At 41.6% G+C, this 27,168-nt stretch overlaps 1 protein-coding gene across 1 annotated transcript; it reads right to left on the minus strand.

Moving 5' to 3' along the window:
- Positions 1 to 1,442: 1,442 nt before the first annotated feature.
- On the minus strand, positions 1,443 to 25,701 carry ces2b (carboxylesterase 2b). Its single transcript, XM_062547921.1, has 27 exons — positions 25,514 to 25,701; positions 25,043 to 25,232; positions 24,389 to 24,527; positions 24,166 to 24,299; positions 23,881 to 24,034; positions 23,293 to 23,397; positions 23,112 to 23,213; positions 22,806 to 22,949; positions 20,002 to 20,079; positions 19,696 to 19,843; positions 19,146 to 19,295; positions 18,902 to 18,974; positions 18,523 to 18,702; positions 12,569 to 12,672; positions 12,138 to 12,327; positions 11,771 to 11,909; positions 11,529 to 11,662; positions 10,848 to 11,001; positions 8,556 to 8,660; positions 8,364 to 8,465; positions 4,614 to 4,757; positions 4,375 to 4,452; positions 3,963 to 4,193; positions 3,574 to 3,640; positions 2,448 to 2,597; positions 2,192 to 2,264; positions 1,443 to 1,953 (listed from the first exon to the last, which is right to left on the minus strand). The coding sequence occupies exons 1-27, from the start codon at positions 25,581 to 25,583 to the stop codon at positions 1,770 to 1,772; spliced, it is 3,522 nt and encodes a 1,173-aa protein (XP_062403905.1). The 5' UTR covers positions 25,584 to 25,701; the 3' UTR covers positions 1,443 to 1,769.
- Between the last annotated feature and the right edge of the window lie 1,467 nt (positions 25,702 to 27,168).

Here is a 27,168-nt window from a genome sequence, read left to right on the forward strand (position 1 = left end):
GTAATTTCACCATTTATTAACGCGCATATTAATGTCGATTAAGGAGAAAACCCTATTGAATGTTAAGGGCAACTTAATAAAAATGAGCCTATGTGGTTTTGGTGCGTTTTCAGGGGTAATGTAAGGCAAGCAAACGCAAACAAACACTGCATTCATATTACCGAGGAAAGAGGCATGAAGCTGGTGGACCACTCCAAAAAATGTTCAAGTAGGCCTACAAATGTGTTGTCTGTAAAAACACATAGCCTACGTATTTGAAGCCCACCTGTTTTAGTTTTGTTTAAGTTTTTCAGGTCAACTCATGTGTTGAGTATTTGTAAGACCAGACTAGCTCTGCTCTGGAAGAGTAGCCTACAAGCTCACACTGGCTACAGGAGATGAAAGAGGTGGTTGTGGCTGAGGCTATGTTGATCCTGAAGTGGGGTTCACGTTGCAAATAAAGTGTTTCATAGCGCAACGTTCACATTAGCATTGCGCTATCTTAACACTTTATTTCCAATCCCTTATGCACATAAATATTTATGTCCCATGTATTTTAAAGTAGAACACTTATTCATTTACGATACATTCTTCATTCACCAAATTGGTGTTCATAAAGGTTGGATTTCTACCCATTCTTTTCAAGGCATTAGATCAATTTCCAAAAGATGATTTTATATTCATTTTTTTAGTCAACTTAAGCAAGTTGGCAAATAGTTTTTGTCTGTCTAATGTGCAGAAACAAGGGTGACTTCCTGCACAATCCTTGAATGCACCTTTCTTTGTAGTTTGGGGTAGTTTTAGCAGCTCTAGATCTCCCTTTAGAGTCGCAATATTACTTTGCCATTGTAAATAGTCTACTTCTAATGACTTGTTCCCCCTGTACACAGTGACAGTGCTGTTGTTGTGGAGGCAAAGGACTAACAGCCAAAAACAACTATCTCCAAAGAGCTAACGCTACTGATAGGTATTGTACCTAATCCTCAGGTGTCCCGCCGGCAGGACTGCTACCCCACCGCCCCCCAACATTCTAAATAATTTTTATACATCAGATGTTCCATAATATTATACATAATTTGAATGCGTTGACTCTTCAATACATGACAGTCTTTTTAATGTAAAGTGTAGTGTAGTAATGTGTTGTGCTTTACACTGTCAGATTATTCTTGCTAAAAAATGCCCTCCTCTCCCTCCTTTGGTGCATCCCTAACTCCTAGTGCAGTGTATACAATAAGTAGATATAGCACGTTGGGTCTTGACATGTTCAATCCATAGAAACCAAATATTCATGTAATTTTATCCAATATTAGTTGTGCAGATGTATCGTCCATCTTATGCATGCCAATTTAATTGAAATATAAATTCTAAAGATTTATAATTTTGTGTAATTATCCCATATTAGCATAGATTCCATAGGGCCTATTGGAACCCATGAAGTACAAAATGAATGCAAGCATAAAACATTAGAGTGTTACCTTTTATTTGACACAATATTGGAGTTTCCATATGGCATTTTGCAAAGTTGTTCTAAAATACTCATATTTTCATTCTACATTGATACTTTTGCACACAGCTTCACAAAGCCTATGGGCCCTAGGGCTCAATTGTGTTTCTAAGTCATATCAAGTGACCCAGAGAGCTGAATTGAGGTCAGAGTTCAGTTCAGAGATGCTTGTTATGGAAACAGTAGTTACTTTCCACAAGTGCTTGGATCGCTGCCATGACAAGTGGTCAGGCTGAAATTGGTGTGATTGGATCAGTGCGAGGCAGATGGGTAGCAGTTGCTCCCTCTAGAGCTCAGTGCGCTGCTGGTGCTGTTTCATCTGCTGGATCTTCTCTGGCAGTCTCTGGGTCATGAAGGCGTAGCGGTCAGCCTTCAGGTGGTATCCCACCTGCTGCTTCAGCCCGATGCCCAGATACTCCTCCCCGGCACCGTATGCTGGCCAGTGTGTTAAACCGGGCCCGTTGGGGGATCTAAATAGAGAGGGCACACACAGTATACGTGCGTGCACACACACACACACAAACACACACACACACACACACACACACACACACACACACACACACACACACACACACACACACACACACACACACACACACACACAAAAGACACGACGACCATTATTTCAGTCCAAAACATGCTCTTGCAAACTTATGAAGCCTTTTGCAGTCTTGAGGCTTGCAATACTTTTTGGAGTGAAATTACCCGGTGCGTGCAAAGTTTCCCCAGTATGCCATCATCGTTCTACACAGCTCATCTTCCTCCTCTGTAAAAGTGGCTTACAGAAAGCAAAGAGATGCATGATTAGATGTTTTCAATTTAGCCATATTTATTTTGCAGTTCAACCATATTACAACACACCTGCAACGAAATAGGTGATATAAAATCCTATGGTGAACAGATAAGTTATGTATGATCCTAATTCTCTGTTGAAGAACAGAGAACACCATGGGAGCCTTACCATTCAGCTTGAGGAGATGAGGCGAAAAGCAGTCTCCAAATACAAAGGCAATCTCATCTCCGTGGTCTGCTCTGACAAAGCTGGGACGTTTCTTCCCAAGCAAGCTTGGTGGATGCTGGAACTCATAGGCAAAAACTGGTGCTCCTGAATCTGCAGGAAGAAATGTACAGTATAACTAGATCTTTCTCTCTCTCTCTTTCTTTCTGTGTGTGTGTGTGTGTTCTTGTTTATTTGTACATGTACTATGTATGTGTTCCTGTGTCAATTCATGATACTTTTAAATGCTATGAGAGGAAATGATTATGCAACTATGATACTGAAAGGTATGGGGTGATTTTTGTGTCTTTTTAATGCAAACCTAAAAAACATTTCTAGATTTCTAGAAAAGAAAAAAAAGCTGAGAACATAACTCCAGGTTGATTTTTTAAAACAATTTTGAGCGCGATTTCTATCGGGAGCTTTGCATCGGATTGGCTGAATGGCTGCCGCCTACTCCTCCCAGCTCTTCCATCCTCTTTGGTCGGAACGTTGTATAACGTTACCACGAGAACTTGGTTTGAAGTGGAGTTAACAAGTGACGTTAATCTTTGATGTTATCTTACAGCAAGATGACAAGGTAAGTATTGCTTTGGTTACTGAAATAACTTTAAATGTGCAAAGTAAAATTTACAGATGTACTAATTTCTATTATTTATGTTAGAGCAGGGGGGATAGGCGGCAGCCATGCAGTCAATCTGATGCAAATCCACCGATAGAGACCCATCTTGTGTAGATACCACCTACTATGTTCTGTTCAACTTTAAAGTAAAAACGTTTCGCTTCAAAAGATTTTGATGTGCAAAACATTTCGACTCTTGTGAATAATTGTGAAAATAATGATTTCTGTGTGCAAAAACTTTTGCAAGTTGCGATTTGCAAGCAAAATATTCAGATGTGCAAAACATTTTGGTAAAGTTTTTTCAACTTTATAAAACTGACCTGGATTTTTGTTCTCATAGCTCTTCTATTTCTTGAAATAGTATTTTTTTTTTTTTTTTGTTTAAAGAAAAATTTGCTTGTATATTAAAAACACGAAAACTTGAAAAGCACTCAGAGATCGCAAAACTCCGCCAAGCGCACACATAACCTCCTCCTGGATCCAGGCGGTGATACGGATCACTCCCAAAATGTAATCGTTCCTTCCTTGGGTCATTTCAGACATTCCCTGAAAATTTCATCGAAATCCATCTATAACTTTTATAGATCTTATCTTGCTTACAAACAAACAGACAGACAGACAAACAAACAAACAACCCCCGATGAAAACTCTCACTTCATAAAAGGAGAATTCCGGCAATGTTCATGAGCCCCCCTATTCATGCCCCCAAAGTGTAGCACTGACTGTAGCTGCCTGGCAACTTGCCTGCCAGCCTGTTGGCCGTAGCAACTCAAATTAGGTAGAACGGATTGTTTTCAGGGTTGTTTTTGTATACCGAAAGTGCCAACAGAGATTTATGGAATTCTCCTTTATCATACTGCAATTTCACATGGTTCTTTTTCCCATGAAAGCTTGGAAAGCTTCTGAATAAGGTGCTTTACATAGTAGGTAAATCTCAAACCTCGATGAGCATTTGATAATGTGATAGCAGGAATGGTGAACATAAAGTCTCCACAGAACTCTGTAAGGCCGTCTCTGTTTTTGATACGGTCTTCTCCATTCCCTAGGTACTCATCCATAATCAAGGCAGTGCTGATTTTGCTGTCTGGCTGAAATAGAAAGATTTACATCACCTCACAAAACTTTACAGAAAGCAGTCAATTAGAATCAAAGTTGGGTCTTATATGACATTCCAGAGATTTCTCTAAGATTGTAGAGAGATACTGTATTTAATCAATAATAAATGTAATAAATTCACTTTAAGAGCATCATTTGAGGCTATATTCTTACATTACGGTAGAGGTTGTCGACAAAGGTTTTGCTTGAGTCATGATCAATCCCGTCTACCCAGTCAGGGGCTGCCAAAAACTGGAAAATAAAAACATACACATTTCAAAGCATACCTTAACACCAACCAAGAATATAACACATTATTATTCCTAGAGCTGATTGATCATATAGCACTGTGAGCTTTACAACATATTCTGAAACGTAAGGATGTATGAATTTATAAAACCGAGTTCACTTACACCAGGTATCACCCAGCCACATTCATGGTTGTTAACACCATTGATTAATGGCACCTTTTGGAACTCATGAGACTTAAGAAGGTCTGGTACTGCCTTTTGTAGGAAATAGCCATCCACTACCACTCCATAGACAGCTTCTGGATGCTGTAAAAAAAAAAGAAGGAAAATGTTGAATGACAAAATTCGAAATTTTGAAGCATTTCTATGAAATATGTCCCAGCTCTTGATCTCTGCCTCACCTTTAGTAGGGTTGCCACCCATTCCGGTTTTACTTCGGGAAATGTACTCTCCCGGGACACTAAATGTCCCGATTTTCGAAAGGCTACGTGAATACGTATGTTCAATTTACTACCGGTATTTTCTCTCCACTTGAATTTGCCTTTGCCTATGCTATCATTGGCTCTGAAGGAACGTGGCGTAGCCTATCTAGCACGTCTGTCTTGGCAGCTACTTCAGGCGGCAGAAGCAGTGAATAGTCTTACGTCAAATAGCCAACTCAACGTCTTTCGTTATTGTTAATATCAGTGGCCAGGCGGAGGACAAAGATGATAGCATGTCCAAAAGACTGACAGACCAGTAAAAAAGAAAATGAAACTGAAGGTTACGACCAACCTCTTCTCGCCACCGGCAAGGAGGGTGGTCCGGTGAGATACTCACTCATGCTATCAGAGAACCGGGGTTACGGTCGTAACCTTCAGTTCTCTTTCAAGCATTCGTTCGGTATCTCACTATGGGATATTGTGACTCCCGGATTGCCACACAGGCTTGCGATCCCCATTAATGAGTCAGCGCGTCCCACAACCAGGCGTCTCAGTGCTTAACACTGTATGCGCTAAGGTCGGGGCTGTGACATCAAGTCTGTAAAACCTGACAAACGTTGTCGGATTTGCCCAACACGCTGCCAAGCACACATCCTCTATGGGGAAGCCCTGAAATAGAGGCCACGAGGTTGACATTCCACGAGTGGAATGAGCTCGCAAACCAGCCGGGGGTTGTTGCCCCTTGGTGGTATAGGCCAGGGGAATGGTCGCCACGATCCATTGTGATAGCCGCTGTTTAGTGAGCGGTACACCCAGACGTGACTTCGCGCAAGACACAAACAGCTGGTCCGTTTTTCTTAACTCTGCTGTTTTGTCCACATATGCGTGCAACGCTCTGACTGGGCAGAGCGTGTTCAGCCACTCCTGCTCCAGGGAGGCGAAGGGCGGCGGATTGAAAGCATATAGTTCAATCGGATGGCACGACAGTGACGGATTGAAAAACTTTGGAATTAACGCTGGGTTGGGTTTTAGCACAACCCTCGTGTCACCCGGGAAAAATTGCATACAGGCTGGATTCACGGATAATGCGTGAATATCGTTTACTTGTTAGCCGTTAAAGGGATATTCCGCCATTTTTGGAAATACGCTCATTTTCCACCTCCCCTCGAGCAAAACAATCGATATTTACCTTGTTCCCGTTCATCCAGCCATTCTGTGAGTCTGGCGATACAACTTTTAGCTTCAGCCTAGCATAGATCATTGAATCGGATTAGACCATTAGCTTCTCGCCTGCTAGCTTCATGTTTAAAAGTGACTAAGATTTCTGGTAATTTTCCCATTTAAAACGTGTCTCCTCTCAAGTTAGAAAGTGCAATAAGACCAACTGAAAATGAAACCTGGCGTTTTTCTAGGCTGATTTGACATGGAACTACACTCTCATCTGGCGTAATAATCAAGGCAACTTGCAAACGTACTGAAGGCGCAGTGATATCGTACGCAGCATCTGAAAATAGTCCCCATAGACAACAAGCAGTAGTAGTGCCAGTAGGTTGCAAGTTGCCTTGATTATTACGCCAGATGAGAGTGTAGTTCCATGTCAAATCAGCCTAGAAAAACGCCAGGTTTCATTTTCAGTTGGTCTTATTGCACTTTCTAACTTGAGAGGAGACACGTTTTAAATGGGAAAATTACCAGAAATCTTAGTCACTTTTAAACATGAAGCTAGCAGGCGAGAAGCTAATGGTCTAATCCGATTCAATGATCTATGCTAGGCTGGAGCTAAAAGTTGTATCGCCAGACTCACAGAATGGCTGGATGAACGGGAACAAGGTAAATATCGATTGTTTTGCTCGAGGGGAGGTGGAAAATGAGCGTATTTCCAAAAATGGCGGAATATCCCTTTAAGGCAACCAACAATGCCGTCTTAAGTGAGAGCACTTTAAGATCTAACTGTTGTGAGACAGGACATCCAAAACCATAGGTAGATCCCACGAAGGGGCCAGTGGTTAGAGACCGGGCGGAGGCGACGCGCTCCTTTCATAAACTGATGTATGAGAGGGTGCTGGCCCGCTGTTTTGTCCCCAAAGCCTACATGGCAGGCCAAAATGGCAGCCAGGTAAACTTTAACAGTGGAGAAGGACTTGTTCCTATCCAGTAAATATTGTAGAAACGTAAGGATAACGTCCACAGAGCACTGGAAGGCTATTGTCCCTGTTTTAATGCACCAATCATTAAATACACGCCATTTGCTATCATACAACATTCTGGTTGATGAAGCCCTAGCGCTCTGAATGATCGCTATGACATTGCAGGGCAGGCCTGCAGCCGTCAGAACGGACAACACCACAGTGGTGGCTTATGTCAACAAGCAGGGGGGACTCAGGTCTCTTCATATGCACACGTTGGCACACAGACTGATTTTATGGAGCAGCATACGGCTCCAGTCGTTGAAAGCCACGCACGTCCCCGGTGTATTGAATTTGGGTGCAGATTTGTTATCCAGGGGCAACCCCCGCTACGGAGACTGGAAACTCCACAGCGATGTGGTAGCTCAGATTTGGTTGCCTGCAGCCGTCAGATTTAGCCTTTCACGGGCCAAACCCAGAGAGCCAGGCGAGTGGCTTCCCCTCCCGAACCTGAGAAACTTTCTGTGGGGAGGATAGATTGGGACGTGTAGGAACGCGTCCGTCAAATCCACCAAGGTGAACCAATCGCCTGGGCGCACGAAGCGCATCAGTGCGTCAGCGCATCAGTTAGCATTCTGAAGCTGTACTTTCTTAAGTATCTGTTCAGAGCGTGTAGGTCTAATATTGGACGCAGGCCCCCTCCTTTCTTTGGAACCAGAAAATACCTTGAGTAGAAGCCGTGATGGCTCCGCTCGAAAGGAACTATTCTGATCGCTTGTTTGTTTAACAGGGAGGTTAGCAAAGGGGGGGAGCGCTGCTGTGGCCTCTGCGCGCCTCTTAGAGGGCAGGTAACGTCCCCCTCTGAACAGGCCCAGGAACGGGGCCAGTGTGGCTCGGAGAGGGGAGAGCGCCTGGCTGAACTCGTTCCCCCTCGCCAGCAAGGAGCGTGCTAGGCTAAGTTTTTCCAATGTCTGATTGAGACATAGGCCTACTAAATAATATACAGTAGGTGTGGCTATGGTGTTAAATGCAAATCTACTGTCATCCTTCTACTTATTTCTTCAGCAAAGAGGGATCAAAAGCAAGCCCAATCAGTAGGCCTATCTTAAACAATCAGGTCAGGTCAGCTAAGATAAATTAAGATAAGTTTCCTCTTATGAGAATACTTGAGCTGTATATCCAGGGCTATGCACAATTTTACCGGGCAAAGGTCAATTTTGTCTTGTGGGTCTAATATCTAAAGGACATTTTCACTTGTGAGCAAAGTGGTTGGTTGGGTCATCGATATGTCCAGGTTTTTATCAGATATAGGTGGCAACCGTGCCTCTAAGATGCATTCACTTTAAATGAGGACTATCTCTCACCTCTTTTGGAAACTTGATAATGTCCTCGACTGACATCCGCATCACACAATCCACAAACTGGTCTGGTTTGGTGCCCTCACAGTTTGTTGTATTGGCTACCATCTGGGAATGTAATTTGTTTTTTTTTTAATACAGGCTGCATCACATACAGTAGGATAGTAAAAAACATGGTGAAGATGGGCTGATGATAACCTTTGCTGTGATCATAGGATCAGAGGAGAAGAGGGTAAGTATGGGTGCCGTGCCACTCTCTGCTATGGCACGATGGAAAAGACCAGTGCTTAGCGGGGAAAGAACCTTTTGCAAAGACCAAAAGCATTCATCAGTGCATACATACACAAAATGCAACACATTTTCTTTTTTAAATACTTCAGTAGTTTTGAATCTTGACACACCACACTGACCTTCTTTCAATGTTGACTCAAAAGTCACTACAAACTCCACCATAGCACCCTGCTAACTCGTTAGTGTAGTAGTAATATAGTTATCCCTTTTGCCTGCTTAGAAATGCACCACGTTTTATTTTGTCTCACCATACTTGGTCGTGTGACTACTCGTGTAACTGTATTTTAATAAGGAAAACATGGAGGTGTTTGGTCGCTTCTAACTTCATCTCTGTTTGGATCCTAATGAATGCATTGGGCTAGCTAAATGCTATCAAAGTTGCGCCGCGCGCAAGAGCCAGTGAGTGCACGCTGCACGCATTGAAACGTGAGAGGTATGTATCAACTCCTCTTAGTTAAGGGAATAACATAGTTTAATATAAAAAAAACGGTGAAGTGTTTCTTTAAAAACATTTTTAAAGACCCATTGTGGTAAGTTTCTTCTCTCGTCTTGATAAGTAACCGTACAATAAAATATACTGTATACCTCCATGGCAAATTTTAAAGCTAACATTATGATTTGAAAATTAAAATAACAAAAGAAATGTGCATCTCCATGGAGGAGTTGCAAGAGTGGGCTTGCTCACCAGGGGGCAGTTATGTAAACGCCTGAACAGTCCCCCATTCATTTCAATGGGGAAATGCCTCTGGTGGAGCATGGCGGAACTACAAGGGTCTAAAAACCGGAATACCGGAACAAACGACAACCGGCAGCCATCCGACATTAACAAGCAACATACACCGGATCGGGCCTGATTTTTTAGTGTTTGAACTGCGTCGATAGCTCAAACACTCTAGGGAGAAGAGGCATCTTAAAAAAGTGGGGAAAGAAGAACAATAGATGATAGATATCTGATTCCACTAATACTTGCTCTATTGCAAACCTGTGTGACTATCATAGCCTACATGCATCTGCACTCACCTAATACTTGAACTCATAGACAAACAGAACTGAAACTTCACTGGGTCTCTGCCAGGCAATGACAAAACAGTTCTGAAAACATTGCCTGAAAAAAAAAGCAAAACGTGCAAGCCTGGCTATCATCAGACCAAGCTCAATCTTTAAAGATTGACCATTGGTCTGGGGAGTCTGTTCTGTACTTTCTACAGCACAAGAGGCGTAATCAACGGGCATACTTTAAATGACTCTGTATGCATTTGGACAGTCCTTCAACCAATCAGACCAATGATCAAGGTGCACCAGGTGGATAAGCCAGTTTGTGATTGGTCCCCGCAGATTTGTAACAGAAGCAGGATAGAAAATTGTGGAGGCCTCCAGGCTGAGCTGCAAGGCGAAATCAAATCGCCAGCAGATTGGCCTGGGTTTACCTATAGTCTAAAAACTTGGCCCAATAATGTTCGAATGACTGAATAGAAATCCTTTGGATATCCATCCTGAAAATCAGTCGTTGCATTGGACTTGCTGTTAAGAGCGGCTGCCTACTCATGATACTGCATCTTCAGGGCTGTGCTTTATAGGCTGTTTTCCTTAGACCAAGTTTCCCTTACCCTGGAAATCCAGAGTTCTCACAAGAGCACAAATTGAATTTGAATTGGTTAATCAGTAATTATGCTTATTACCCATGTCCTTGGAGCCAACCTGCACCAATCACATTGGTGTACGGTATCTGATATAGGCAGGCCAGAGGTGAGCTAAACAGATGACGACAGTGCTGCAACGTTGAAGTCTGGAATCAGTCAGTAAACATTGCTCATAGTGTTATCAAATTGTGTGCTGTGATAATTTCGAATGCAAAATCTTTCTAGATGTGGGTCTGGATTTCCAGGCTAGGTTTTCCTTGATCAAGTAGTTGTTGCAAAATAGCTATTTTTGGATTATACGCCGAACCACTTTGTTCTTTCATTGGCACACCCCTGAGCACAATATTTAATGGAAGTGGGGCACAAGGCGAACAATGAATCACTGACAATGTGTACAATATGAATAAGACTTGCGTCACGCTTTGTACCACATTGCGCCAGGTGCAAAATATGACCCAATTTGATACATGAATTAAGATGCTAAAGACAATTTAAAGGAAGAATAAAATCAGTTTGATTATGGCTGTCACTCACTAATATGTAAATGTACAGCAATTACCAGCAATGACACGCTAACACCCCCTGCGGACTCTCCAAATATTGTGACGGAGGACGGGTCTCCCCCAAAGCTGTGGATGTTCTCTTGGACCCACTGCAGCGCTGCTACCTGGTCCAAAAGGCCCAGGTTTCCCGGGGCGTTATCATCCCCTGTGCTGTGTGTAGAAGACCAAACAGGACAGTTGTGGCTGTGTGAGCCTAAATCTGAGGCGTGCTGGTACAGTGGCTTACACTTTAGAAAACAATTTGAATACGCATTCCTGTCAGCGCCTTATTTTCAGGGATTGTAATATGGGGGAAACATACAGTGCCCGGGAAGGGCCATGCATGGTGGGAGCTCCTTTTGCATTCCCTCGCAATAGTTTTGATTTTGTGAGGGAATGCAAAATGATCATAAACAATTGGTGAGAGTACCTAAAAGTTGTTGTGAGGGAACGCAAAACTATTGCAAGGGAACGCAATATGAGTTAGAAAAAAAATATTCCACCTTGATAAATATAAATTCACACCCTGACCTCTTCACAGGCTCTGTGACATGATCCAATGAGGGAAGTTGATGCTCATTACATTATTAAAAAAGGTGCCGGTCAACAGGTCCACATGATGGCCTGCACCTACAGCAACCAGTGTGACCCAAACTGTAATCTCTTATTCACAATAACAGCTGAAATAGCTCACTCACCTGAAAAATCCCAGCATGCCCAGTCTGTACTGAATGGTGACTACAACCACATTCTGATACGCTGCCAGGAAGGATCCATCATACATGGAGGCATATCCCATACTAAACCCTCCTCCATGTATCCACACCATCACCTGTCATACACATTAGCCAAGTAAGATACTCTTAACTCATTGTGTACAACCAACACATTGACAACAATTTATGTAGCATAGCCTGAGCTGTTTTAGAATTGAACTTACAGGTAACTTTGTATCTTTGGCAGGCTGAGTAGGAGTATAGACATTGACATATAGGCAGTCCTCAGACACCTCAGGTAGATCTACGTCAAAGCCAGCCATCTCCCACAGGTAAACAGATAATTGTTTGTCTTGTACACACCTTAAGAGGACACATTTAGTGTTATTACCTATTTGTCAACATATGTTGCCTTGTTGCTAAGGAGAACTCTAAGAATGCACAGGTTGTCTTTCTTGCTTGGCTTGATATAGGCCTATCTTAGTTTTATTTTATATCAGTGTACTGACGTTTTCCAACAAAAGTGCATCAAATTTGTACAGCAAATATCAGAATATTGATGTGTAATCTGAGTGTGACCAAAAAACTTACATGGGAGGCATTTGGGTGGCATCTCTGATGCCCTCCCATCCTTGCAAAGGTTGTGGTGGAGCCAGCCTTAGGTTTCCTACTGGTGGTGTGGCAAAAGGCACGCCCCGGTAGGCATGAACAACTGTTGTCTTGCCGCGAACACGCATGTAGTCCCCCCTAAGCACTCCCAGTTTGGTGTGGAGTAGAGGTCCTATCAACGTGGAAAAATAGTTACTTTTGTTTTCATTGGTGCAACTTATAGTTACTGATAATATACTGTAGATGATTGCAACCAGGGGCACAGAAATGAATGGTATACGCACATAATACGCACACCCATCTACAGAAATGTTACTGTACAGAAAATTATAAACAGCCTACTGTGATTCAAATAATGCGATAGATATTTCTTTCTTCTTTCACACTTCCTTGACTACACCTACTGTACTTACCATTATGTACGGTCGATAAAGTCAAATGTAAAACACATGCAGTGAGTAAGAGGTGAAACATAGGATTCATTATGTTTAGAATGTGTTTAGAATGAGTCTGAATCCTGAAAGAGTAGCCTTGATCGTGCGCAAGTTCCTGGAGTTCTTCTGAGCGCGCTGAAATCTTTCACCTCTCAGCACACACAGCGCGCTCCACCTCCAGATCATGTCCTTTGCTCTATTTGGCATGGCCAAACTTTGTCATAATAAAACCATAAATGGTATGAGGGTATAATTGGTGCAAAAGTCACGAGCACATTTAACTGGAGATTTCGCATTCGTACACTAAAGTCACACATGTGTAACCGTACATTTGAAGTTGTACATATTTTTTTCATACCTTGTTAACACAAAATAGGGCTACGGGTTCACGAATCCGTTTTACAAGTTCACAAAACCGTTTTACAGATACACGAATTCTCACCTGTGCATCACAAGTTACTGGCCTCATCCCCTCGAGACTTTTGCCCCACTTACACTGCAACGATTGGGGCAAAACACATTCGCACATCCGTGTTTCATAATCTGAGAACATGCACAACATTCGTGCACTTGCAAACCGTAAATTTGAAGTTGTACATATTTTTTTCATACGTTGTTAACACAACAGAGGGCTACAGGTGCACAAGTCCGTTTTGCAGGTTTACAGATCCGTTCTACAGATACACGAATCCTATCCTGTGCATCACAGATCCTGGCCTCATCCCCTCGACACTTTTGCCCCATATACACTGCAATGTTTGGGGCAAAACACATTCGCACACCTGTGTTTCATAATCTGAGAACATTCACAACATTTGTGCATTTGTAAACCCAAACGTGAACTAATGCAACATAAGTTGTGCATCTGTGATATATTTTCTCATTCATAAAACTTGCACGGCTACAAGTCAATCCATACAAGTGCTTGAGTCTACATCTGCGAGTTTCCGTTGCTGTTTTCCGGGGACGAATACTTTTGCACCAATTATACCACCTAGCGATGTGCAAAACAGATTTGTACTTGTGCACACAGAGAACATCGAACATCGAAAACTAAACAAGGCGGCCGGAACTGGATCTGGATCGCGCCCACTTATCCCTGCTCATATAGCCTATAACCTCCGCTTGTTTCCTCATCAATATAAAGGACAAGGACGCACAATTTGTAGATTTTCTTTTCACAGAGTGAGAAAACATTTCGTAGTGATTATTTGCACCCGGGTGTAGCCTAAATAGTGGACTGGATGCATTTTCTTATTTGCACCCAAACCTGTAGCCTAATGCGTGCAGAAACAGATGGGATGGCCTACCTAAATCTAACAAGTTAGGATTTGTAAAAACAATCTTTTTGATGGAAACGTGGTGCTAAATTCCCATAAACTTGTTCAGTGAACGGGTAAAACCGTCCGTTTGTAAGCAAAATCAAGAATAACGAGTTTGTTTACCGTCACCTAGCAACCAGAAGATAGACAAATATTAGTAGGCCTAGTCCATGAGATTTTACTAGCTATCGTATAGGGTAACGGGCAAATGCATATAGCGGTACTTTGAGATTGGCAGTTCGAATCCCATCCATAGTTTTCCCACTTCTTTTTTTTTTTTGCATGCCAAAATAAAATATTGTGAAAGTATGTGCGAACGACTCTCTTTTCTTTGATGACGTTACCTCGCGGCAAATAAGAGTTTGTGCTTAATGAACCTGTCAAAATGGTCTAGTTTTATTTTAGTTATAGAAAGGCTACCGTTGTGAGTAGAACGCTATAGTCAACTCCTCTACAGAAAACAACTCTATTTAGGCATGCAAAAAAAGAAGAAGTGGGATAACTTTGGATAAGATTCGAACTGCCAATCTGAAAGTATCAGAGTTATGCATTTACCCGCTACCCTACACGAATTCTAATAAAGCACGATGAACTAGGCCTACTAAAATTTGTCCATCTTCTGGTTGCTAGGTGACGGTAAACTAACTCGTAATTCTTGATTTTGCTTACAAACGGACGGTTTTACCCGTTCACTGAACAAGTTTATGGGAATTTAGCACCACGTTTCCATCAAAAAGATTGTTTTTACACATCCTAACTTGTTAGATTTAGGTATAGGCCATCCCATCTGTTTCTGCACGCATTAGGCTACAGGTTTGGGTGAAAATAAGAAAATGCCTCCATTCCACTATTTAGGCTACACCCGGGTGCAAATAATCACTACGAAATGTTTTCTCACTCTGTGAAAAGAAAATCTACAAATTGTGCGTCCTTGTCCTTTATATTGATGAGGAAACAAGCGGAGGTTAGGCTATGAGCAGGGATGTGTGGGCGCGATCCAGATCCAGATCCAGATCCGGCCGCCTTGTTTTGTTTTCGATGTTCGATGTTCTCTGTGTGCACAAGTACAAATCTGTTTTGCACATTGCTAGGTGGTATAATTGGTGCAAAAGTATTCGTCCCCGGAAAACAGCAACGGAAACTCGCAGATGTAGACTCAAGCACTTGTATGGATTGACTTGTAGCCGTGCAAGTTTTATGAATGAGAAAATATATCACAGATGCACAACTTATGTTGCATTAGTTCACGTTTGGGTTTACAAATGCACAAATGTTGTGAATGTTCTCAGATTATGAAACACAGGTGTGCGAATGTGTTTTGCCCCAAACATTGCAGTGTATATGGGGCAAAAGTGTCGAGGGGATGAGGCCAGGATCTGTGATGCACAGGATAGGATTCGTGTATCTGTAGAACGGATCTGTAAACCTGCAAAACGGACTTGTGCACCCGTAGCCCTCTGTTGTGTTAACAACGTATGAAAAAAAATATGTACAACTTCAAATTTACGGTTTGCAAGTGCACGAATGTTGTGCATGTTCTCAGATTATGAAACACGGATGTGCGAATGTGTTTTGCCCCAATCGTTGCAGTGTAAGTGGGGCAAAAGTCTCGAGGGGATGAGGCCAGTAACTTGTGATGCACAGGTGAGAATTCGTGTATCTGTAAAACGGTTTTGTGAACTTGTAAAACGGATTCGTGAACCCGTAGCCCTATTTTGTGTTAACAAGGTATGAAAAACATATGTACAACTTCAAATGTACGGTTACACATGTGTGACTTTAGTGTACGAATGCGAAATCTCCAGTTAAATGTGCTCGTGACTTTTGCACCAATTATACCCTCATAAAATGGAGAGGTATCTTCTTTTATCTATACCCTTGCAGTAGCCGTAAACGTTTTAAAGAGGCCAAAGGTGATCCGTACTTTGCCTTCTGTTCGTTGCAAATGTGTGAATCACAAAGCTAGATCACAACACAAATCATTCACAAAGATAATTGAATGAATGGTGGCGTACATTAAGCCAGGTTTAGACTTGTATGGAAAGCCAAAGATGCCAGAAAACGGGGATATTCCCTCACGTTAGCTCAAGTATGTCCGCGAAATACGCCCGACAACGCGTTCGTGTTCGCACCATGGCTGCCTTGCGTATTTTGCGGTCGTTTGGTGCGTCGGTCGTGCACGTCGTCGCAAGTGAACATGACGTTAGGAGATGCAATACTGATAAGAAAGTAGGGGGCGATCATGGCAAAAAAGGTGACTGCAAGATGCATTATCGACATCAAAGCTGGGGGCAATCATGAGAGTAAACAATGGCACATGGCCACATCCACATCTGATATTAGGCTACTATATAGCCTCCCCATGGTGGTAGTGCAAATAAGTCCAACGGTGCAGGGTTAAAGTCTAGCAACCAATAAATATGGTCAATAAAAAGAAAAATGTAAGCATAGCAATATTGCGTATATAGTCTCCAACTGGGCAAGCTCTTCAGCTTGTATGACCAGACTGGCTCTGCTTTGGAAGAGTAGGCCTACAAGCTCATGCTGGCTGCAGGAGATGATAATGGTGGTTGTGGCTGAGAATGAGGGCTATTGAGTCTGAAGCAGGGTTCAAATTGCACATGCAAATGGAAGCGTTGCGCTATGAGACATTATTTTCAATGTCTTGCGTGCACAAGAACTGGTCTGCTGCTGCGCTGAGCAAAGGCGCAGCCATGTTTGCATTGGTGTTGGATCTGGCCTCATAGGACTGAAAATTGGACACCATCACTGACGTAATGTCTCTGTGAACTAATCAGATCCTGTCTCCTCCTTCAGTTCAGCCAACATGTCATGAAATGCCACAATCTGTGCATCCCTATATGCCTCTCCCTCACCTCTCCCTCCTACACAGGACTGAAAGGGTATTTGCAATATGCGGGTTGCTGAGCTAACAAAGGAATGAGACGAGAGAAGCTTCTTAAATCCTGTAGATAACTCTGGCAAATGAGAATCAATTCTCAGAAAAGAGATAGTCAAATAGTATTTTCAAAGATAAAGGACTAAATGGGGAAATGGAGGAATGCACAAACCATTAGTAAAACAAACGTCTTTAACACAACTGCTATACCAATGATCCTTGATTACTATAGTAGGGTTCTAAATCATTTTTTATACATCAGATTGTTATGTAGCATAGAAATATAGAATTTGAAAGCTTTGACTCTTAGGAATCAATACATGACAATCTTTTTAATGTAAAATGCAGTGTGTAATAATGTGCTTTACACTGTCAGATTCATCTTGCTATGTCTCAATTAAATTGAATCAAAAATGCCCTCCTCCCCCTCCTTTGGTACATCCCTACCTCCTAGCTGCAGTGCATATCCTTAGCAATAAGTAGATAATAGCATGTTGGGTCTTCAAATTGTGGGATATACATGTATTATTCAGTATTACTTACATATACATTGATTGACAGCTAGTTACCATCCTTTACCTTAAGAATGTTAAGATAACCCCTGTGTCAACAAAAACGCCCTCTGTAGGAGATATCTGATGGTGACCCCATGGGGACTTTGACACAAACATGGTTTAGGTTGAGGGATTCTTGTACATATTCTTATCTCTGTTAAATGCAAGCTGGTTAAAGAATCACTGTTAAGGGCCTCTTATGATTTTCCAAGGGTGTTTGTCAAGGGTATATAGTCTAAGAATTGACTTCACCCAGAGATGTGTGGGCTTGTTACTTTGTCATGTGGGTTACATGCTCCGGGTATTGTGAAAAAAGCTGCAGTTTCACACCAGTTGTCTTGGAATAATTTTGACTGTTCACAGGAATCCATAGAAATGAAATAATCATGTAATTTTACCCAATATTAGTTGTGCAGATTTATAGTCCATCTTATACACGCCAATTGAATTGAAATAGAAATTGTAAAGATTATATATATACATTCATATCTTCATTCTACATTGATCTACTTTTGCATACAGCTTACCAAGTGACCTAGAGGGCTGAAATGAGGTCAGTTCAGAGATGCTTGTTATGGAAACAGTAGTTCTCAGTGTATTTTCAAGCCTAGTTCTGACCGACAAATTGCATAGTAAAATGCTTGGATAGTTGTCCCCCTCCTTCAGCCCTGAAGGATTTAGTGGTGTTAGGTCTATGTAAAATATTGCATGTTTATTTATGTGTTAATATTACTGTGGTTATTTCTTTATTACATGAAAGAAGGAGTGAAATTTATACTTCCATGAAATTAGTATAAATTATTTTGAAAGGTTTGGTATCCATGTGCAAAGACAAATTGGAAGAGCACCGTAACAAGGATCACAGAAGTGTGGAGGGGACAGTTTTTTGACTGTGCTTGCGCATTTGCTCTGTACAGAAAAGAAATTTGGAATTTGTGACATCATGAAACCTTTGTTTATTGCTTTTGATACTGGAAACTGGAATTACATTTTGCTTAGATTAAGATTTTTTACTCAATTTACGTTTTGCAGACGTCCATTGCTTTCCACAAGTGCTTCTGCATTGGCACAGATGCTGGATCTGCTGCCATAACAAGTGTTCTGGCTGAGATGAGTGTGATCAGTGCGAGGCAGATGGGTAGCAGTTGCTCTCTCTAGAGCTCAGTGCGCTGCTGGTGCTGTTTCATCTGCTGGATCTTCTCTGGCAGTGTCTGGGTCATGAAGGCGTAGCGGTCAGCCTTCAGGTGGTATCCCACCTGCTGCTTCAGCCCGATGCCCAGATACTCCTCCCTGGCACCATATGCTGGCCAGTGGGTCAACCCAGGTCCGTTGGGGGATCTAAATAGAGAGGGCACACACAGTACGTGCACACACACACACACACACAAATTGGAAAGCGAACGCCACACACACACACACACACACACACACAAACAAAAGACACGACAACCGTTATTTCAGTCCAAAACGTGAACTTGCAACTTATGAACCCTTTTGCAGTCTTGAGGCTTGCAATACTTTTTTGGAGTGAAATTACCCGGTGCGTGCAAAGTTTCCCCAGTATGCCATCATCGTTCTACACAGCTCATCTTCCTCCTCAGTAAAAGTGCCTAACGGAATGCAAAGATGCAACGATTAGATATTTTTTTTCAATTTAAGCATATTTATTCCAGTTCAATCATATTACACAACACCTGCAATGAAATAGGTGATAAAAAATCCTATAACAGGTAGATTATATATTATCCTCATTCTTGTAGAGAACACCATGGGAGCTTTACCATTTATTTTGATGGGGCCATTATAAAAGCAGTTTCCAAATACAAAGGCAATCTCATCTGAGTGGTCTGCTCCGACAAAGCTGGGACGCGTCTTCGCAAACATGCTTGGCGGGTGCTGGAACTCATAGGCAAAAACTGGAGCTCCTGAATCTGTGGGAAGAAATTTAAAACCAGAGCTTTCTCTCTCTTTTTCTTTGTATGTTTGTCTTCTCGTCTATATATGCACAATATGTTCCTATCACTTCATGATACTTAATGATGCTATGAGAAGAAATGATTATGCAGCTGTGTTTCATACTGAAAGGAGAATTCCGGCATTGTTCATGAGTGTAGCACTAGCTGGCTGATGCAACTCGGACTAGGAGGAAACGATTGTTTTTGGAGTTCTTCATTCGTACCGACAGTGCTTGGTGACCTCGCGAAACAGATTTATGTAAAAAATTGCTGGAATTCTCCTTTATGACACTGCAATTTCACATGGTGCTTCTTCTCATGAAAGCTTGGAATTTAAACAAGGTGAAGGAGCTACGGTAGGAGGTAAATCTCAAACCTCTGTGAGCATTTGATAATGTGATAGCAGGGATGGTGAACAAAATGTCTCCACAGAACTCTGTAATGCTGTCTCTGTTTTTGATACGGTCTTCTCCATTCCCTAGGTACTCATCCATAATCAAGGCAGTGCTGATTTCGCTGTCTGGCTGAAATAGAAAGATTTACATCACCTCAATAAAACGTCAAACAGATTTAGAGTTTCCAGAAATGTCTGTGAGATTGTAGAGAGATACTGCATTTAATTAATAATAAATGTAATAAATTCACTTTCAATGATGATGAGTATCGTTTTAAATATTCTTACATTACGGTATAAGTTGGCGACAAAGGTTTTCATTGAGTCACGATCCATGCCGTCTACCCAGTCAGGTGGTGCCATAAACTGAAAATACATGCACATTTCATACCTTCAAAAACATAGCATATTACTAATGTTTTCTTACTGCTGATTGATCATATAGCACTATAAGTTTACATGAGAACACATTACTCGGGAACCGCTTGTTGTACCGATACTGTACATGTGTTGAGTGAAGAGTTTGTGAGGTAGCCTATTTCACCAAGAGTAATGGGTGTGCAGAGACGTGTGTACAGTATGTGATTGTGATATAATCACATACTGTACCAATCCTCCTCAGTACATTCATGCACATCTTATCCATAGTATTTTACTGCTCCTTTAGTCATGTTGATTTGTTGATATGCTTTGTATTTTCCTGTTTACATTGTACTGTATGTTGTGTGTGGTGTCTAAAGCTGCTGGGACCTTGAATTTCCCCTTGGGGATCAATAAAGTATCTATCTATCTATCTATCTGATTATGATTACATTTCATGTAGGCTTAGTTCATTGTTAATTTTCTCACGAACCATTTATCACAGCAACTTGGCGCTAATATCATTAGAAAGTGTAGGCTTCAGTCATTCATGTGATATCTGTGTATGATCTGTGTGACGAATAATCAGCGGATTCTGGTTTAACCTGGGCAAGTTTGTGATGTTAATCAGTGTTTCTCTCTCCAGCCGGGGACAGGTCTTTCTGACTGACATCTGAATGACGAAATAAAGCCATGGCGGAATTGAAGAAGAACAGGAAGCATTATTCTGCCCTCCACTCATCACACTCTATCTCTCTTTTCCGCTCACACGGCCTGATTTTTTTGGGGGGCAATCTTGTTTTCATTTGGTAGCCGACTTAAGTTACGTTGGGCAAACTCAGCTGGAAATTCATACTTTGCAGTCATGTGACTACTGGCGGGAAAGAGACGCTGACATCAATGGCTAACGTTTGCATGTTTGTAGCTATACAAAGTGATGTGTGATGAAGTCCTCATCTGAATGTACACCCTGCCTGCCTGCGAATGACAGCTTGAAGGTATGTAGTATGGTAGTTACCCCGTAACCCCGGTTTGTCTCCTTGGTGGTTAGTGCATCTAATTTCAAAACAACTAGCCTATCTGGCATATCATATTCACCTCAAAACATCAACTTTCGTATAGTAAAACTGCCAACGTCCTGGCAAGATCCTTGATTAGTTACAGTCGCTATTGGCTAAGACTAATTAATTAAGGTACGGTTTGCGACCCTTGGGTAGCAATGACAGTGCATACCTTGACAGCTCAACATGCCGGCCTATTAGATGCACCATTTTTCTGACCCCATGCTGCGCATGCACCCAACCTAGGCTGGATGATTACATACATTGAAGGGGTCTATAATATTGACAATCATAATTGACTCCCATCACCTCAGGCAAAGTTAGTGACTTTCTTAGGCTACAAACTGAATGTTCTATTATCATTACCTTAACTAGACGTACCGCAAAGCGGTACAAAATATGACCGCCACTCAGTCCTGCACATTCTCTCTGCAAAAATAGGTCACGCTTGTCAATTTTTTTTCATCTCCTACTCCATCCCTGACTGTAACTTTTATCTATGTAAATGAGTGTGTGTATGTGTGAGCTTGTTTTTGTGATTGTGTGCTTCTCTGTCTGTGAGTTTTCTACTGTGTGTGTCTTTGTGTCTTTGTCTTTGTGTTTGTGTTTGTGTTTGTGTGTGTGTGTGTGTGTTTGTTTATGCGTGTGTCTGGTTCTCAAGATATTCACAGAAAACTGTGTCTGGCCATCTACAGGCCGGATGATGTACAGTCACAACATTCATAAATTCATTTATTGTATGGCCCCCCAGGGACAGAGTTCCACGAAACTTGGCATGCATTCAGAGGGTGTCATAATGATCCTACACTTGCAATTTCGTGTACTTTTGACCATGTCAGCCTAGCCTGATAGCCAGACCCACATCAAGATGTAGGGTCTGGGAACTCACCACAGGCAGGGCTCAAGTGGAGGGGTGAGAAACGGTTGTCTTTCAAATTCCCTCTCCACGCAATAGGATAGTGCTACAACCAATCACCTTCTTGTTTTAAAGTGGCAGGATGGAGATTAATGGTCGCAGCTTATGGTCACAGGTCAGTCGTCATTATGTTAAGCCCACCCATCGACTCTATATACGATGTAATTGGCCTCATAGAAGTTTAATATTACAAGCCAACGGACAGTTGCTAGACTACCCTGGCAGCATATTACATTTGCAGCCGCTAGAGTGTGTCTAGATTTCTAGGCTAATGTCAGCCAGAGATACCTGCGATTACAACACTGATTTTAACTAGGTGGCGCTACATGAAATGGTCCTCCTAGGTCCTATGGTTCTGGAGATATTCACAGAAAACTGTGTTCCCCCTACCCTCCTTTCAGGGGGTCCAGTTGAAAAAAAGAAAACAATGGTTCCATGCTGTGGGGCTACATGCCCACCAACTAAGTTACGTGCACCCCAGTCTTTCAGTGTCCCAGGAATCCTTGACGTAAAATTACTCATGCGAAAGAAAGTGGTCATAATAACATTGCATCACACTATTAATTCTTTCATTTCATTCTTTCTTTCATTCTTAAAAAAAGTATCCTTGGTATTTCTTAGGCGTTGCTAAGTCATATCTTGGTGTTGCCATAGCAACAGCAAGCAACACCCTAGTGCTGCCCCTGGCACTGTGAGCTTTACAACATACTCTTAAATGTAAGGATGTATGAATTTGTAAAACTGAGTTCACTTACACTAGTTAGCATCCAGCCACATTCATCGTTGTTAACACCGTTAATTAATGGCACCTTGTTGAACTCATGAGCCTTAAGAAGGTCTGGTACTGCCTTTGGTAGGAAATAGCCATCATTCACCATTTGAAAGGGCACCTCTGCATGCTGTAAAAAAATGGAAAATGTTGAAACAGAAAGTAGGAATTTTGAAGCACTTTCAATCATTTCAGAGAAAGAGCTTAAAAGCTACATGTTTTTTTGAAGTATGTCACTGCTGTTTATCTCTGCATGACATCTAAGATACATTCACTTTAAATGAGAACTAACCTCCAGTTGAAACTTCACAATGTCCTCGACTGACATCCGCATCACACAATCCACAATCTGGTCTGGTTTGGTGCCCTCACAGTTTGTTGCATTGGCTACCATCTGGGGATGTAGACAACTTTTGAATACAGGCTGCATCACACAGTACAAAAAAACATGGGGAAGATGGGCTGATGATAACCTTTGCTGTGTTCATAGGATCAGGGTTGAAGATGGCAAGCATGGCTGCCGTACCACTCTCTGCTATGCCGCGATGGAAAAGACCGGTGCTTAGTGGGGAAAGAACCTTTAGCAAAGACCAACAGCATTCATCAGTGCATACATAAAATGCAACACATTAACATCCAGATTCTTTTTCAAATATACATGAGTGGTTTTAAATCTAATACATGGCCTCCTCTAATACTATCTTAAATCTAATACATTAGATACCTTTCAACGGTGACTCAAAAGTCACTCCACACTGCACCATAGCACACTGCTACTGGTTAGTACAAGTCTTGTGAAAGAATTCAAAAGCTTTATTAAAATATACTCTGTGCCTCAATTACAAATTATAATGCAAACATTATGATCTTCAAATTAAAATAACAAAATAAAACTGCTTAATCTCCCTGCGCGTAACTCATGCAAAGGAGAACAGTCATGTTGAGACCGTTCAGTGCTTTGACATTGTGTGTTAAATGAATTAAGATACTGAAGACAATTTAAAGGAAGAATTAAATCAGCTTGATTATGGCTACCACTAATGTATGTTAATGTATATTACCAGCAATGACACGCTAACACCCCCTGCGGACTCTCCAAATATTGTGACGGAGGACGGGTCTCCCCCAAAGCTGTGGATGTTCTCTTGGACCCACTGCAGCGCTGCTACCTGGTCCAAAAGGCCCAGGTTTCCCGGGGCGTTATCATCCCCTGTGCTGTGTGTAGAAGACCAAACAGGACAGTTGTGGGTGTGTGAGCCTAAATCTGAGGTGTGTGGTGATCATCACTAGAACAGTGGCTTACACTTTGATGGTAATTATTTTATTTAATACTGTAACTCACTCACCTGAAAAATCCCAGCATGCCCAGTCTGTACTGAATGGTGACTACAACCACATTCTGATACGCTGCCAGGACAGATCCATCATAAGTGGAGGCAGATCCCATACTAAACCCTCCTCCGTGTATACACACCATCACCTGACATACACATTACAGTGAGACACTCATAACTTAACATAATTGGCAACAATTTAGCATAGCCTGAGCTGTTTTATAATTGAACGTACAGGTAACTTTTCATCTTTGGCAGGCTGAATGGGAGTGTAGACATTGACATACAGGCAGTCCTCAGACACCTCAGGTAGATCCATGACCATGTTGACCATCTCCATCAGGAAATCAAATATGTTTTTGTCTTGTACACACCTTAAGGACACAGATTTTAAGTGCATCTAGTGTAGTGCATCACATATTTTATTATTATTATTATCATCAATATTATTATTATTATTATTATTACTATTAATATTATTATTATTATTATTACATCATTATTACCTTATATCTGGCTGACGCTTTTTAACCAAAGCGACTTACAACATGGTAAAAACATTTAAGCTTTTAAGAACAATTCTAACAACAAATTGTCTGTAGTAGACAACATGTTGACAGTGTTGTCTTGTTGCTTAGGAGAACTCTAGGCTACAGGTTGTCTTACTTGCTTGGCTTGAGGCATATCTTTCTTTCCGCATCATTGTACCAAAGATTCTGGATTAGGCCTACTCCGCTTTAACCCTCTGACTGTACTGACGTTTTCCCTTTCCCAGTTTTTGATTAAATAATAAAATTAACAAAAGTGCATAAAACTTGAACAGCAATTCTTAAGCAGTCTGGTACAGCTCAGAATCTTTCAGCACAATTTGAGTGATCAAAAAACTTACATGGAAGGGAACTGGGTGGCATCTCTGACGCCTTCCCATCCTTGCAAAGGTTGTGGTGGAGCCAGCCTTAAGTTTCCCACTGGTGGTGTGGCAAAAGGCACTCCCAGGTAGGCATGAACAACTGTGGTCTTTCCGCGAACACGCATGTAGTCCCCCCTAAGGACTCCCAGTTTGGTGTGGAGTAGAGGTCCTATCAACGTGGAGAAATTATTAATTTCGTTTTCGTTATAGTTACCGATAATACATGACAACAGCAATTTGTCAAACTGCTTATTGTTGACAAAATATTGTTCTTCGTTGCGTGTTGTTCGCTCTTGTGCTCTCGTAGTGACGCGTGAGAGGAAGAGTTAGCATAAGATGAGCAGGCCTAGTCGTCATTCATTGTCAATCGCAATCTATGTTTCAATATTTCAGACATTTCAGTAGGCCTACACTAGTCTATTGCACACTTCCTCGACTTGGCCTACTTACCATTATGTATAGTCGATAAAGCCAAATGTAAAACACATGCAGTGAGTAAGAGATTTAACATAGGTTTCATTATGTTTGAAATGAGTTTGAATTCTGAGAGTAAACCTAGCGAATGTCTAATACAGGCTCAGATCGTGCGCAAAGCCCTGAAGTTCTTCTGAACGCACTTAAGTATACCGTTCACCTCTTCACAGACCGCTCCGCCTCCAGATCATTTCCTCCATTTGGCGTGGCCAAACATATCTTATCTTATCTCTGTTATCTACCCTTGTTGAGGCCGTAGGCTACACGTTTTAAAGAGGCCAAATGATCCATATTAGTTTCTGTCATTTTAGCCTCTGTCATCAATCTAGCAATCTCCCAATGTGAGAGCACTTTGTTTTAGAATTTATCAGAGATAGGCTACTGTTCTGGCTTTCGATATGCAAATACTGTACATTACAAACAAACGATACAAACATTTTCTTGATACTTTCAGTATCAAGAAAATAACAACAGGCTTGTACATGTACTGTAAAGTACTGTTGTACCTTTAATACTGTTAAAAACAATACAGCAGTGACATGGAAAATAAAGAGTATGGGCATTTATTTTAAGGCAATGTGCAGATTAGTAACAACATAAATGTCTAATATACATGGATAAATAACAGACATCAAAAAGTACAACAAATATAATACAAATCAATCATATAGAACAATATAATAAAGAACATCAACCTAGAAATCAACTGCAGTTGAAAGCTGGATTATAAATGAAAGGCTAAAACACAAAGGACGGACATTCAATTGTTCCACATGAACAATTGTGGTATTAATCAAAGTGGAAACAGAACACCCAGAGCTGCTCATGACCTTGTCTTTGAGTCTGCTTGCAAATAATTGAAAATATAAATACTGTTTCTGACCCTCACCAGAAAGGCGTTTTAGACATACATTCAAAATAAATGAATTTCCCAACAAAGACAGTAGTCATGTAACATTTAAAGGACACCATATTCTCAAAAATGATGTTTTTATGTCTTTTTCTCTCTTCCATCACATATGATCACATTAGATAAAGTGCTGTATGGGAAGTCCTCCAGATGAGTAACCCATAACTGACTACACATGGGCATATAGGACACTCAAGATATGGAAAGAACTAAGGAGCCTAGGTTTGTGTCTGTCAATCTTTGCACATCTTCATTCACATAGTGTGTGTGTGTGTGTGTGTGTGTGTGTGTGTGTGTGTGGCAGAGCATGTACACTGTGTGTGTGTGTGTGTGTGTGTGTGTGAGTGTGAGTGAGAGAGAGAGAGAGAGAGAGAGAGAGAGAGAGAGAGAGAGAGAGAGAGAGAGAGAGAGAGAGAGAGAGAGAGAGAGAGAGAGAGAGAGAGAGAGAGAGAGACACAGACACACACACACTAGAAATCACCCAGAACCATTCCGGTGCTCCTGTGGCTTACTTGTTTTATGTAACCATCTCACCAGAGGGTGGCGCCCATTTACATCCTATCTGTCATATCCTGTGATCTCTCTTGTACCTTAATGACCCTGCCTTCAGACCCTCTTGGATGGATTACTTGCCAGACTATTTTCATTGTGGTTTAGAATGTGGTGTTGGGGATTTAATATTGCATTAAAGTTGCATCATAGGTTCACACCCACAGCTAAA

This window comes from Sardina pilchardus, chromosome 10, assembly GCF_963854185.1.
Source record: "Sardina pilchardus chromosome 10, fSarPil1.1, whole genome shotgun sequence".
In the NCBI taxonomy this organism is placed as follows: Eukaryota; Metazoa; Chordata; class Actinopteri; order Clupeiformes; family Clupeidae; genus Sardina; species Sardina pilchardus.

Bases quoted from the DNA above. Each gene is read 5' to 3' on its own strand.
- ces2b (XM_062547921.1), bottom strand. From the start codon at position 25,583: ATGAAACCTATGTTAAATCTCTTACTCACTGCATGTGTTTTACATTTG. The intron at 12,673-18,522 runs CTAGAGAGAGCA...CTACTCTTTCAG, and splicing joins CACCAGCAGCGCACTGAGCT to GATTCAGACTCATTCTAAAC. The intron at 2,265-2,447 runs GTAAGGCTCCCA...GCTTTCTGTAAG, and splicing joins TCATCTCCTCAAGCTGAATG to CCACTTTTACAGAGGAGGAA.